At 44.6% G+C, this 15,310-nt stretch overlaps 1 protein-coding gene across 2 annotated transcripts in view; it reads right to left on the bottom strand.

Annotated features, from left to right (window-relative positions):
- Positions 1–15,310, bottom strand: part of SLC15A1 (solute carrier family 15 member 1) — a 52,364-nt gene that overhangs the window by 17,055 nt on the left and 19,999 nt on the right. For both annotated transcript variants that reach the window (XM_027776305.1, XM_006141534.3), the window contains 10 exons: positions 14,377–14,476; positions 13,762–13,852; positions 10,868–10,951; positions 7,135–7,217; positions 4,045–4,131; positions 3,406–3,495; positions 2,083–2,127; positions 1,933–1,965; positions 1,762–1,850; positions 1,032–1,113 (listed from right to left, as the gene is read on the bottom strand). In XM_027776305.1, coding sequence (XP_027632106.1) covers positions 1,032–1,113; positions 1,762–1,850; positions 1,933–1,965; positions 2,083–2,127; positions 3,406–3,495; positions 4,045–4,131; positions 7,135–7,217; positions 10,868–10,951; positions 13,762–13,852; positions 14,377–14,476 — 784 coding nt within the window. The remainder of the gene's footprint in view (positions 1–1,031; positions 1,114–1,761; positions 1,851–1,932; positions 1,966–2,082; positions 2,128–3,405; positions 3,496–4,044; positions 4,132–7,134; positions 7,218–10,867; positions 10,952–13,761; positions 13,853–14,376; positions 14,477–15,310) is intronic.

The following is a 15,310-nucleotide window of genomic DNA, read 5'->3' as shown; positions in this document are numbered from 1 at the left end:
CAAGGTCAATGTATTTAACACAAGTGAACTGGACACGTAGTGCTATGTATTTACTTATACCTTACCACAATCAAAGATAAAAATTAGTGCCAGCAGGTGGCATGGTGGTTAAGGTGCTGGACTCCCACATGGCCAACTGCAGTTCAAGGCCTGGACCTGGTGGCTTGCTTTCTCATTTTTCCTTTCTCTCTCTCTCTCTGGTCAATTAAAAAAATAATGGGGCCAGCAGGTGGCATTGTGGTTAAGGGCACTGGACTCCCACGTGGCTGACCACAGTCTGAGTCCTGGAAATTTTGGAATCATCCAAAATTTCTGGCTTGCTTTCTCACTCTTCCTCTCCCTCTCACTCTATCCTTCTCAGGTCAAATTAAAATAAATAAATAAAGTTAAGTAAAATAATTTCTAAAAAATAACAACAAATAATTCTGTAAAAAATAAAAATTAAAAACTTTAAAGAAGTTAAGAGAGAGGAGGAGGCAGGGAGAGAGACCCTCTTACCACTTGTTTTACTCACTACTTTGAGGCCCTGTTTCTGGGACCTGATCTCACAGTCACAGGATTAGGAGTCTAGTTCAGCCCCTTGAGGGTCCCACAGATGTGTCGGTTAGCTTTAGAAGGTACCAGTGTTAGGAGCATTCGAATCTCAAATCTGTTTTCCCATCAAAAAGAAACTGACGTATTTTCAAAGTGAGGCTGCTTGCTCATGAGTGGTAGACTTCTAACCAGAGCTGCAGCCCCATGGACCCCCTTCCCATCTCGAACACTGAACACTGTCCGTGAATGGAAGCTATTTACTATTTACATGACTCCTTCCTCCTCTCACCACATTCCCAGCCACGCCCTTGCAGTGATAAGAACTGCAGGTTTGCTGAGTGAAAGGGCTATTTTTGCCCCTTGCCTCACACTTGCATAGCTCCAGGCTTCAGTTTAGAGGGAAAGACTCTGGCCTCCCCTGATCCTCCCAGTCCTGGAGAAAGAAAATTCCACCAACCCCCCAGGAGAGGACCTTGGTGCATCAGAGGACAACTCACATCGATTTCCACCTGCACGATAGCAGCCGCCACGAAGGCCATGGACGCCAGGAACATCCCGACTGTCATCTTCTTCAAGGAGCTGATGGGGGCAGGAAGCAAGGAACCTCAGCCGCCTCACGCAGATGAGCTATGATCAGCCCTCCCGGGATGCGTCCCCCAGCCCCTCAAACCAAACTAGCTTCCCTGTGAGACCTGTGGGCTTCAAAGTGCCCCTCCCTCCTATTCACGGCCAAGACTAGGGAGGATAAATGGAACCCAGCTCTCATTTGCATTTTTGCAGAAAACGAATAAACACTAGTAAAAGAAATGTAAAGAAACCTAAATCAACGGCGACATATGAGGGGAACTTCAAACAGTTTGTGAAAAATGGAATTAAAGTATGAGCTTATTTTGGTGTAAAACCCATGAAATCCATGCTTAGTTTTTCATGACATGCACTCACCATGAGCTTTTTTGAAGACCCTGTGTACACAGGGAGAACCTTAATCACAGATGTTTTTCAGGCTGCTATCAACAGGCCTCTCACTTTAAAAGATATTTTCAGAAATATCAGCATACCCATATCTGTTTAGTTCATTTCTTCAAAAGACCTATCTCAGAAGCAGTGTTGTGGGAGGAGCCAAGGTGCCCTTTGCGCTGAGGCCCTGGCAGTGGAGGGGAGTCAGCTTGTCTGCAAAGCCCCAGGACCAGCGGAGTTCCAAGCAACCCAGAGCAACCAGCCACCTACGTGAAATTGAAGCCACATTTGGCAATCAGAGGGTACACCACGGCATCTACGACGGGGACCATGACAATGATCAAGATGGCATTCGCAGTCTGCAGAGAAACGGAGGTCAATGTGAAGGCTGTGTTGGAAATGTCTGTGCTCTCCCAAAGCAGCCTGGACACTCCCGCCTACCTGCATCTGATCTGGCTGAATCTCAAAGGCTCCCTAAAAAGAGGGAGGAAAAAACTCTCATTAACAAATGTTATGAAAGGGAGACAAAAAGGGGGCAGAGAGACTGAAATGGGAGTAGTGACCAGGAAAGGTGACATGTCGCAAACTTACCATGTCTCCATTCATGGCTGTCGCTTGCAGAGTCCACCTGGAGCCCTTAAAAATGAACAGGTTTATTGCGTCATTTGGGAACGTGGGCTTTTACATTTTACAAGTCAATGTTGACTCTCTTCCAAATCAGGAAGGAGGTCTGAAATGTTACAGGATTTAAAATAGTTTTAAACATCAAGTTCGTCTCCTAGCTCTACTGTAATACTAGGCATGAGGCAGTAACTGCATTTCTGTCATAGAAGCAAACACAGTACTTGGCACTCCGAGCCCTCTTGAAGATCTGCAAAGCACTGCTGTGAGATGCAGCCATCTTCAGGAAATACAAAAATGCATTTCTGAGGCTTGCAGGCAAGCACGGCATCACCGCGAGGGAAGGCAGCTGTGAGCACGGAGGTGGTCTATATTCATGGGCGTCAGAGTTACAGAACGTAATATTGTTAGCCATGGGCTAGGCGGTGCCTGAACCACCGCACCACTGGGCTGGCCCAGGGTGGTGTATTTCTCTTGGAAGTCCAATTCCAACACCCACCCAGCTCCTAGCCAGCATGTGTGACTGCCTCCCTGGCCCTCCGGATACTAGACTAAACCCCGAGCTTACGAATAGAGATTAATGTACTCAGTTTTTTTTTCCCAAGAGATGGTTTATGCGTGCCTACTTTTTTTTCACCTCTGGTCTTACTGGGTCATTGGAAAAGTCATGACACATTTTTGCACAGAAAAATACGTTATAACTTCTGCTGACTCAATAAGAGAAACACTCTCATTTGCTTTGGCTCCTGAGCGTCCTGCCTGGAGCTGCCTAACACCATTGTGAAAGTTGCTGGGCGTAGGTTTCACAGCTGTGGTGTGGAAACACGGCCATGAGCTAACCACCTACTCCAGTTCCTGCTCGGGAAGGGCTGACACTTCCCTGGGTGGGCTCCTGCCCAAGCATTCCATTTTAGAGCAGAAGATATCAGCTCTTCTCAGCTGAAATATTCCAGGGATCCCATACAAGGCAACACCTCTGCATAATGCTGTATTCTCAGTTTGATTGGTGAGATTCCCACAGGCCCGGAGGAAGTCTTTCCTAACTAAGCTACTTGATCACACCCAATTTTCTTAATTGTTTTACAACAAAAATGTGAATGGAACCATCTAGAATTATTTTTTTTGCAACAAACAAACAAACAAACCATGGAATCTAACTAGTAAGTGAAATACAAAAAAAAAAAAAAAAGAAACAGGAAGAGGGTTTTTAGGAGCTGAACACTAAGTACAGCTTGGAACATGGCCTGAAGCTCATTTGCTAAAGGAACACACAAAGAAACTGTCTCAAGTTACCTGCTGATCAAACAGGGCCCAGAACATCGGGAGCGGGATATACAGGAACATCACCCTTGTAACCATCTTAATTTGAGAGATAAGCCGCTCCTGCAGTTGGAATGGGGAAGGGAAGAGTCAGCCAGGACTCGTCACTCAGCTCTCAAGCACTGCTTAGTCCCCCTGTGGCGATATTTGCATTTAGAGACAAGCTAGGAGGTGATTAATTGTTCAAAGAACACTACCATAGATTTCTTCAGAAATCCCAAACTTTCTAAGCTACTTAAAATGTGAGTGAAAAAATCTGTTTAGAAGGTAAAGTAGTTGAATTTACTTCGTGCAAATACTGCTACGTGTAAATCCCATCACCTCCTCCCCACTGAACTCTTCTATGCTCCCTGAAGTTACGTGGTGACAAGGACAAACAGTAATGGCAGTGTGGACTGAAAGAAACACTATGGAAAGATCAATTATATCCATTGTATATTGAGTTCTCAATCTTGAAACCAAGCACTCTCACACAGCCTTTCTTAACGCGCTAACAAAGGGCAGGAGGCCGCCACTGACCATTTTGTCCCTGTAGCTTTCATAATCAGATCGCCATTGGGGCGCTGCCTTCCTAGAGGGGGTGAGGCCCCTCCAGCAACAACGGTTACTCACATCATACTTCTCTCTAGCCCAGTCCAGCCAGTGCTCCCTCTTAGGGAACTTGGAACTCCGGTGCCTGAATCTATTTGTGAGGGCAAACTGAAGGAAAGAAGAAAAATAAAATTTCAAAACAGAGCCAAGTGCTTTATCAGAGAAACACATTTCAATCAAAGCACCTTTAATGGAAAAATACAGTTGCGGGGAAAGTATAATATAAAATTGAACCTGAAGGACATTATGTTAAGTGAAACGAACCAGACACACAAAGAAAACTCCCAGCGAGCAGGAGAATAGTTACTAGAGACCCGGAGGGGAGGAGAGAGTGGGATGGAGGTGCTGGTTACTAGGTACAAAATTACCACTGGATGAAAGGAATATGTTCTACTGTTAGTTAGCAATAATTTATTGTATATTTCAGAATAGCTAAAAGAGAAGGTTTTGAGTCTTCTCAACACAAAGTAATGGTAACTATTTGAGGTGAAGAATATGCTAATTGTCCTGATTGGACCTTTCCACACAGTATTTGAGTCCTGAAAAATCACACTGTACCCCATAAATATGGACAATGGCTGTATATGAGTTAAAAATAATTAAAGTGCATATATAAACTGTATATACCAGTCTAATGAGCATGTCGAAAGGCATAGTGACAGCTTTATTACTAATCTCGTTCTAGCTGAAAACATTTGAGCTGGTGCAGAGTCCCATTGTCACCACTTTTCTCTCTGGAACCTTCAGAAAAGCACATCTAGTGAAAATATAATGGGACGGCTTAGCCGTGGTGTCCGGGCTGGACACTGCCACTCAGCGGCTGAGGCCACCAGGGAGCTGTGGTTCAGTTTCAGGCTGGGCACGGTGGTGCACACCTGTGTTCCTACCTAATGGGGAGGCTGGGGCAGAAGGACCATAACACGTCTCAGGACCAGCAGGAGGTGAGGTGGTTAAGGTGCTGGACTCCCACGTGACTGACCACGGTTTGCGTCCTGGACCTGGTGGATTGACAATCACACTGGGCGTGTGTGCACAAAATCCCAGGAGGAGAATGGAGGAGAAGGGATTGCAGCATGGCCCTCCCCTCGTGGTTGTTTTCTCACTTTCCCTCTCACTGTTTCTGTCTCTCTCTGGCAAGTGCACATGACCTATGGCAAAAACCTAAAAAATAAAAATAAAATATAAAACACCTCTCAGTCTTATTGAAAAAATAATAAGACATAATGTGAGACACACTTGCAAATCATTTAAGGTTTTAATTGCCAGGTGATAAGTGTACTCGCTAGAAAAAGAGACATGCACACACATACAGTGTCATTTTCAAGACACCAGGACTAGGACTTGAACCACAGTCTACCATGTGGGATCTGGTTCCCAATGCATGGAGCTTAACCACTATACTATGGGGCTGGCTCTGCAATCTGAGCTGTTTAGTACCCATGTTAACAGGTAAAAGCAAAACGGGTGTAATTCATTTAAAATATAGCCCAATAACTCCAAATATGACTTTAATATGTCATAGATATTAAAAAATTAGTGGAAATTCTTTTTACATTCTTTTTTCATGCTGTCTTCAAAACTCAAGGAGGATTTTACATATCTCCATAGGGATATACATTTTTATCAGAAATATGTCATCTGCATGTAGTTTTCATAACGTTCATGTTTGAATTACTAGACTTGCATACTAAATTGTTTCATACACACTTAGAAGCTTTCCAGTATTTGAACTGGAAAAACTGGTGTCAGTTTTTAAATGTAAAAGAGTAAATCCACTACACAGAAATGTATTTATAAAAACAGTAAAGCTTATGGTTAAACTGATCAGAAAAGTACGTTGGCTGATCCATTCTGAAGTCAGGGGTTCCGGGGAGGCCTCGTTACTGTCGTTTCGGAGGGACTTTTAGGAAACACAGAGTGCTTTCACGAAAGTGACGAGGGGAAGTGACGGTGGCATGTCTGGGGACATTCGAGTGACTACAAAACGATGATGCAATGCTGTGGGCTGCTTTTTAGGACACTGAGCAGTAAGATTCTACTGCCTCGAAACAGCTTGAAGATTTTCTTTTGGAGTTTAAAATAAGCTGTCAATTACCTGTTAAGGAAGGACTTGGAGAGGTAACTGGTTAAGGTCCCCACTTTGCTTAGAAAAAACTTTTTGGTAGGAACGGATCTAATGTTTAAGGAACAGAAACAGCGGTATTTGAAGGAAATTATTTTTAACAGAAAAGGATGAATTTATTCCACAAAATGAACTACCCCATAGAAGCTAATGCAATAAGACCAGGTAGGAAGTGGTCTAACATTATCTTCAGGTCGCCTTTTCATTCCAAAGATTATGCACACGAGTATTTTTAAAATAAATGACACTTTTTCTTCTGGTTATACAACAGATATGTTCACTAAAATACTGGAGAGTCCATACGGGGAAATTGTGTGATTCCATTATCTAAACATTCCTACTGCTGACATTTATTTCTGCCTCTAAATGTACCTGTGTGCACATATCCCATGTGGGTGCATATGGAAGATCCCAAAGTCTGCACATTATTATTATTATTATTATTATTTTAGAGAGAGATTTGCCATAGGCATGGAGGAGAAATAGACAGAAAGCAATAAATCACCCCCCAGGGGAGATGGCCACACTGCAATCCCTTCTTCTCCATTCTCCTCTCAGGATTTTGGCCATGCATGCACATGCACCCGGTGTGAGTTTCAAGCCTCTGGTTCTAAGACTCGAACCATGGTTGGCTATGTGGGATCTTGGGCACGCACGCACATGCACCTGGCATGAGTTTAAGCCACTGGGTCCGGGACTCAAACCACAGTTGACTACATGGGAGTCTAGTGACATAGCCATTACGCTAACTGCTGTGACCACTGATTTTTACTTCATAAACGCAAGAGCTATTTCATTCCCTTCTTTCTGAGTTCCTTTTGTGTCATTTTCCACTTGGTGAGCTTTATAAGAAATTTCAATTGTCAGAATAGTTAAGAATACTAAAAAATATGTCTAGAGAAAAGTCGACACTTAAATTAATTTTAATTTAAAGTCAGTAGAGATTAAAAGTCATTAAGGGAGAGCTACTGAAATGCTGAAATACTTACACCAATGCACTTGGCCACTTTGCCCATGATGTTCCCCTGGGGCTTGAACTTCTTGTACATTGAACTGCCGATGACAAATACAACTAGACAGGGCAGAAGGAGAGGGTTAACATGGCATTTCCAGAGCTACTGGCGGTCTAGAGACATGAACTCATCCTTGAGTTATAGCTTTGTTTCTGCAATGACTGGGTTACTTATGGAATGTGTTTACCTATAGATAACACAGTTTTTTTTTTCTTTTTTTGAGAGGTTTTCGCTATAGGGCGCGTGCGCTCGCCAGACAGACAGAGAGAGACTGAGAGACAGAAAGCGAGAAATCACCCCCCAGAGGGGATGGTCACGCCGCAATCCCTTCTCCTCCATTCTCCTCTCAGGATCTTGGGCACGCACGCACACGCGCCTGGCGTGAGTTTTAAGCCACCGGGTTCGGGACGTGAACCGCGGTCGACTACGTGGGAGTCCAGCGACATAGCCATTACGCTAACTGCTGGTTCCCTAGACCACACAGTTTTGAAAGTGCTTTTGATTTTGACAATCACAGAAACCTCTGAGGAACATTACACTAGTGTATGGATATACAAATGTTGAAGCCTAAGGCTATTTCCTAGAACTTGGGGCACTCTTGGACTCTCAGGACAGTTACTCAAGCACCAGTGATAGCTCTACTTAAAGGGAGGCAGAAGGAATAAGTGCTTGCACATTACAGATCCACGCATTATTCTACAAAGACAACGAACATTGCCGTCATTTTCTAGCTCCCATGGCAAGACAATTCTTCCCTTTCTTCCTCTTCCTTTTTTTTTTTTTTAAAAGAACTGTTTTATTTAACTTTATTTACTTATTTTAACTTGACCAGAGAGGGATGGAGTGAAGGGGTGTGTGTGAGAAAGCAAGCTGCCAGGTCTGGGACTCAAACTGCAATCGGCCATGTGGAAGTCTAGCGTCCTTAACCACCATGCCACCTACTGACCCCTTTCTTCTTCTTTTTAATGTTTGAGAGAGAAGGAAATAACTTGTTGAAGCTTGTACTTCATTACACGTGGCAGGAATTTTTTCTGTGGCCAGTGCACAGAAGAAGCCTCCAGGAGTTGCACGGGCATCTACAGCCTCACAAAAGTTAGAGGCGCCTTGTCAAACAGACTGTTCTTCCACGGATCCCCTCAGGCAAAGAAAGACTGAAAATAATGCAGAAAAACATTTCTGCAAGAGACTCAAAAAACATAATCACTATACTAGGATTTCTGGGGATCTAACACTACAATTCAATAATTTAAAACACCATGTCATAGTTTAAATTCTACTGGATTTCCGCAGTTAGGAGGGTCTGAGATCCTGACAGATGCTAACTCCCAAGCGTGTTGCTCAGTACATGCCTGAACTATAGACGCCCTTCAGAACAGATGGAAGACATGCTTACTCCTCTTCCTGTCCAGTACTGGCCTCCCTCAAGGAGGAGATGGGTAGTAAAGATGTCCAAGAGGTTGAGCCTGTATTTTCTTTTGCTAACTAGTATCTTAATCTTCAAGCTTCTGATGGCCTAAGGGTTAATTCAAGCATAGATGTTTCTAGAGGTGGTGTTGATGCATAGGATTTGGCCTGTTCTCAATTCCTCTGTAAGAAAAAGCATAGGGACCAGCAGATGGCATAATGGTTATATCACTGGACTCCCATATGGTTGACCATGGTTCAAGTCCCAGATCAGGCAGCTTAAAACTCATGCCAGGTGTGTGTGCACACATGTCCAAAATCCAGAGAGGAGACTGGAGGAGGAGAGATTGTGATGTGGTCATCACCCCTGGGGGCATTGATTTCTCTCTTTCTGTCTCTGTTTCTCTGGCGAGTGCATACTCCCTATAGCAAAAATCTCTCTCTAAAAAAAGAAAAAGCATGATCCTTGATATCAGAGTGAGTGACTTCAACAGACTAACTTATTCTTTTTATTAAAGAATTATTTTTTATTTAATTTTATGCATTCATTCTTTTCTTTTTAAAATTTGACCAGAGAGAGACATACAGAGAGAGAGAGATAGAGAGAGAGAGGGAGATAGGGAGAGGGAAAGTGAGAAAGCAAGCCACCAGGTCTGGGATTCGAACCATGGTTGGCCATGTGGGAGTGTCCAGCGCCTTAACCACCACACCACCTGCTGGTCCCCACAGACTAACTTATTCTAACTCGACAATTTTCCTAAATTGCTTACTACAGTCTGATATGAAGAAAGGTGTTTGAAATGCACTCTGTCTCCATCTCAGAATTAAAGAGGAGGTCTAAGTGAGCCTTCTAGAGCAACGCGGCAGTATGTGAAGAATGTCAGAGAAGAGACATATTCAAAAGGGGGCCAGCAGGTGGCGTGGTGGTTAAGGCGTTGGATTCCTACATGGCCAACCATACCTGGCAGCTTGAACACCACTGGGTGGGGGAGGGGTTATTTCTCATTTTTCCTTTCTCTGTTTTTCTGTCTCTCTCCAGCAAGTGCTCACACTCTATGGCAAAACAAACAAAAAAGAAGCTAAAAAAAAAAAAAGAGGAAAAGAGGGGAAATACTGAGCTGTCTCATAAATGTAAGGTTAGAATTAAATTACTACAACTTGTGTCAAAGAGGTTAAGAATGGGCCCATTTGATACAATTCTAATCTGAAGACAAAAGTCGGAGAAAGTGGGGTGCTGCCAGGTGGGCAAGGCTGAGGAGGAGTGGAGGAGACCAGGACGGAGGGGGCCACTGGGCCATGTCCTTCTTGCACTGCCATCTTTCAGGTCAGACTATTTGTGCAGAAAGCTCCTCACATCTCCTAAAAAGCCAATGCCAAGAACTAAGGTGCAAACGAACGCACCCCATATAAGCATTTGGAGGGAGGCATTCCAGTGAAACTTGAGGGATGGTAGATGACGGAAATTGAGATACTCATTTGTGGTTCAGTCACATTCGGGCCGCTTAACAACATGAATATGTTTTTTGTTTGTTGGTTTTGTTTATGAGAGAGATGTTTGCTATAAGGGTGCATGTGCTCATTGGAGAGACAGAGAGACAGAAAGCGCTAAATCACCCCCTGGGGGTGCAATCCCATCTCCTCCATTCTCCTCTTGGGATTTTGGGCACACACGTGCCCAGCGTGAATTTTAAGCCAACTGGTCTAGGACTTAAATTGCAGTCGACCACGTGGGAGTCCAGTGGCATAACCATTACTCCACCTGCTGGTCCTGCAATGGGTTTACATTCTAAGTGTGTCATTACGCAATTCTGTCACTGTGTGAACTTACAAGAACTAGACAGTCTAGCCTATGACACTGCTAGGCCACGTGGCATAGCCTATATGCTATTTAGAAGACCACTGTCACATGCATGTGGCTCGTTGTTGACTAAAACGTGGTGACACAGCATGTGACTCCACCTCAATGGCTATTGAGCCAGCCTGTCATTTCTTCAAGCAAATGGCAAATAAGAACAAACGTTTTCAGCTCGTCTAGCAGGTTCTCTCACCTCCATCTTAATCTGCCTAAATGTTCATAGTATCGAGCCTGTAAATGTCCAACCTGTGTTGATCCCATTCGCTCTGAGACCAACCCTGTGCCAACACCACTTTCTCTGAACGCTCTGAGCACGCTCAGCATTGATGGCAATGCTTAGCACTACGCTCTGTGTGGTGTGTTTTGTGGACTTGTGAAACTTAGTCATGACAACGAGCGTAGGACCTGCTCTGATCGTCAGCGCACGTGAATCCGTCGATTTCCACTTACTCAGCGACACAGCCATGAGGGCAGCGGGAACCCCGAACGCCAGTGGGTAGCAGGCTTGTTTACTGTGAATGCCACATTGCTGAACTGCGGAGAAATCACGAGATTGAAAAGCATTAGGGCATCGCGAATGTGCTTGCGGTTCCCATTTTCCCAAGGTCCTCCCTGGCTGTCACGTGTTGCATTTCCATTTCAGGACTTGGATTGGTCCATGCGTCTAACTGAGGTCACGGCTGGCTTAGCAGAGCAGCGGAAGGTGGGAGTGGATGTGCCGTTCTGCCTGGGCCAAAGTAGTGGCCCCCGTTCATTTTGTCTTCCTTTTTTTTTTTTTTTGATTTAATTTTTCTTTAATTGTCAGAGGGTCTATATGCTTGCCAGGAGAGACAGAGAGATGAGAGAAAGAGAGAGAGTTTCACGTACTCCCCACTAGGGTGTGGTCATGCCTCAATTTTCCTCCATTTCTCCTCCTGTCAGGATCTGGGGCATGCACGCACACACACCTGGTGTGGTTTTCAAGCCATGGGGGCCAGGTTTTGAACTGCAATTTGTCATGTGGGATTCAGTTCCCTTAATATTAGGCTATGGGGCCAGTCCTCTGTGGATTTTCTCAGTGGGGGAAATAAATTTTATCCATACTAGGGGACTGAGTAAAACCAAAAATGCCATGGAAAATCAACATCGGATGTGCTTGCACCCGTGCCACCTAGGTGGCAGCCAGGTGGCTAGGGCAGTGGTTAACAAACCTTTCTGTTTGTGACAGGCCAGAGTGAACATTGCATGCTTTGTGGACCATTCTGTCTCTGGCCTAATGGCTTAATCTGCCTTTATCGGGGAAAGCAGCTATGGACAAGGTTGAAATATTTCCAGATTTTGCCCCTGGGCCATAGCTGTCAACCTTTGGCCCAGAGTTATTCTAGGATTGGAAAGAAAAAAAGTAAGACTTTAAAAGGGGAAATTCGGATTCCTGGAAGTCCTTTCCTTGGAATGCAGGACCCTCCAGGAATGATTTCTCCTCTAGAGATTTCCACTTGGTTCTTGACTATTTCACAATTCGGTAGAGGAAGACGTTACCTGCTAGAAAAGTGATAGCCATGTAAAAGTTTAAGAGCTGTGCACATAAGTCCTGCTCATGGTGGTGAAGACCATGAATCTGCTAGCCGCATCCTTACTTGAACCGAGTACTAGAGCTTTTCAGTGTCCTCACTAATGCCTAAGTTACATGAAGTCTTCGTAGCTTTATGAGATCCTGAGTTCATTCAAACTAATTCTCCCTTAACAGAGCCTCGCATTGCAACATGCTCTAGAAGAGTCTGAAGGTGAGGAGTGAGGGAACCTCACACAAGCATGGAAGCTGTCACATTTTGTACAAAATGAGTTGGAAAGGGGTTTGTCATCTTCCAACTACTGTTCTATGCCAAATACATAAATTCCCGTAACATGTTCTATTTCATAATCCATCTGATTCAAGAGTGCAGACCATGGCCTTGTCCTCTAGTTTCCAGTACTGCCACTTAGTCCCGTCCACATGTGAGATTCACGAAGCCTCAGAGGAGCGTTAGCACAGGCTTCCGAGCACTGCACATAGTGACGAAGCTGTCTCTCATTACCTTTCTCTGGGCAGTTCTTTGAGAGATGCTTAGGAAGGAGAAAGCAAAAACAAAACAAAACAAACCTTGTCTGCTAAATTCTTCCTTTCTTTCTGGAGTATCACTCAAGGAGCAAAGCTCAGAGACCAGAATGTCAGCTGCAGCGTCCCCGTGGTTGTTTCCAAACAACCTCTCTCTCTTTTCAAAGTGCATTTTATTTATGGGAGAGAATTACAATGCAGTCTCGAAAGAGAGAGACAGAGGGACAGAGGGACAAAGAGAGAGCAGGACCTTGGGCAGGGTGTCAGTGCTTCTTTATTCTTGTTTGCCTCTTAATAGAACTTGTGATTAATGTTGTCACTGCACGCATTTCAAAAAAGTCAACAAAAACATGGCCGATCCAATATCGTACGCTATTCACTCAGGTGAGAATTCTGGGTGCGTGCCAGTGCCAGCTCCGAGACACGGCACACGTCAGGAGCTGAGACTTCTCGAGCACCAGCTACTAGCCAGGCGGGTCGACCTGGGTCAGCCCACAGCAGTCCTCTCTGAGGTAGGTTCTATCACAAAAGAGGAAACTGAGGCATGGAGGTAAAGAAAGAGGTTTCCTCCGGTTTGTTGGGATGTCGGGCACATGTATGTGCCTGGCATGTTTCAGAATGACTGGGCCAGGAATCCAAACCTGCAGACAGCCATGTGGCGTCCAGCATTGTAGTCCAGCACACTGCTGACTGCTCCGCAGGGGCTGGGGTCCCCTTTCTCTGTCTTAATAAAGTTTATTTCTTTCTTCTGATAGACAGAAAAAGAAAGAAGACAGCCCCCCCCCAACAGGGTGAGTTCATGCCATCCCCTGTCTCAGCTGGCCCAGAGCACAGGCATGCGTGTGTGCCCAGTGTGTCCAGGGATGTGCTGGGGTGTGAACCCAGAACCTTTCCTCTGTGGGTCCAGTTGTGTCACTGCTGTACCACCACCTGGCCTCCCCCTACATGGCTTCCTTGACTCTGATCTCTAACCACGCAAAGGCCTTTGCATTGATGATAATAATCTAGAAGTCTCGACGCCTATGCTCAGGTTTTAGTCTCTCCAATGGTCATTGGATGAAGGGAGCCAAATCAGATGAGAAGGGGAAGTAAAACTCGGAAGAAAAGAAGCTTCTAGTCTGCATTTCCATGTACATCCCAGCCTGTGTCTGACAGCTGAAGTCCAGGGGAGAGTAGAATAAAGCAAAACAAACAACAGGACCGAACTGTTTATCCGACTTCCTCACAACTGAAAGCAGAAAACCAGATATCGCTTTCAGATATTTCTTACCTCTGAGGATAGGAGTGATGATTGTAGAAAGAAAACTCCCAGCATTAATGGACAAATAAAAGATGGAAAAAAATCGGTTTCTTTGCTTCTCCTGTAATGGAAAGTGACAGGCAGAGTCCAGTGACTGGCCCGGAAACAACTGAGCAGGTGTAGCAAAATATCTGGCCGCACTTCCAACTAGTTCTGGTCAGCATCTCTCTTTCATTTTGTAATTTTTAAACGTTTTTAAAGGTTTTTGCCATAGGGTGTGTATGCTTGCTAGAGAGAGAGAGAGTGAGATGGCGAAAGGGAAAGTGAGAAATCACCCCCCACGGGGGATGGCCGCACTCTATTCCTGGCATTTTGGGCACACAAACATACACACCCGGCACACTTTTCAAGCTGCCTGGTCCAGGACTCAGACTGCAGTCAGCCACGTAGGAGCCTAGCGCCTTAACCACCATGCCGCTTGCTGGCCTCAGCGTCTCACTGTCAATTGTACTTGAAAAGACAAAATGGAGACTAGACTCCACGTTGGTGGCATTCTATTCCTGGCTGTTCTTAAGGTCGTTTACTTTTTTCTTTTTTTCCCCTTTGGGCTGGGGCGGGGGGGTGTGGGGAGGCACGGGCTCTTACCTGACCCTCTTCAAACTGATCCCCACCGAAGGCAGACACACAGGGCTTGATGCCCCCAGTTCCGAGAGCAATCAAGGCCAGGCCGATCATGGACAGCGCCCTACGGAAAGAAGGGGGTGAGGGCCCAAATGGCAGATCCTAGAGGCAGAGCCTTTTCTTTCCTCTCATTTCCCGCAGAGAACCAGGTGCCGTGGTTAACACACAGAAGAGACTCAGCCTCCATGAGAAGATAACTCACAGGAAAGCAGTCTGATAGTTGAATGAAAACTTGAACTCATGGGCCTTCACATTCCTACCTCTGTCCAATAGTTTATCATCTAGAAAGCAACGGCCTGCCATCTGAACAAAGACCTTTGTGTGGAGGGTTTTTAATAGCCTTATCATTTCCAGTAAATGAAATGTTAATTGAACAAATATAAACATGGTGTCTTACATAATTATGATGGATTCATAAGAGTCATTAAATGACGTTAGAAATGAGTTCATTGCAAGGTAGAACATCAGGCTTTGTAGAAGGGCCTTAATTTGTTTACAAAGCACAGAGGACTGGAAAGAAATAGAATAAAAAAGACTGATTGTTATGTAGGTAGAAACACTGAGTCATCAGGAGAGTCATGACGCATTTTTGCATAGTGAAAACATAGAAAAACACATCATGACCTTCCCGGTCATGACCTTCCCGGTGACCTAATACATTGTTAGATGGTAGAATTAAAGTTATTTTTAAAAATGTGTTTGCATCTCTGAGTTATTTGTGTTTGCTACCAGAATCGAAGGAAAAAATTCATGGCACTTATCAATCCTCATTTTGTAGTTTTATTGAATTTACAGTTAGATACTACAAATTTCAGATTTTATAAATGTATATCCCATATTTTCTTTGTTGCTAATGTTGCTTAAAAATACTAGAGACCAGGGTAGGCAGGTGGTGTGT

This window comes from Tupaia chinensis, unplaced genomic scaffold (genome assembly GCF_000334495.1).
Source record: "Tupaia chinensis unplaced genomic scaffold, TupChi_1.0 Scaffold000057_1, whole genome shotgun sequence".
NCBI lineage: Eukaryota > Metazoa > Chordata > Mammalia > Scandentia > Tupaiidae > Tupaia > Tupaia belangeri.
The sequence above is the reverse complement of the archived record's forward strand: the minus strand, read 5'-3'. Positions and strand labels throughout refer to the sequence as shown.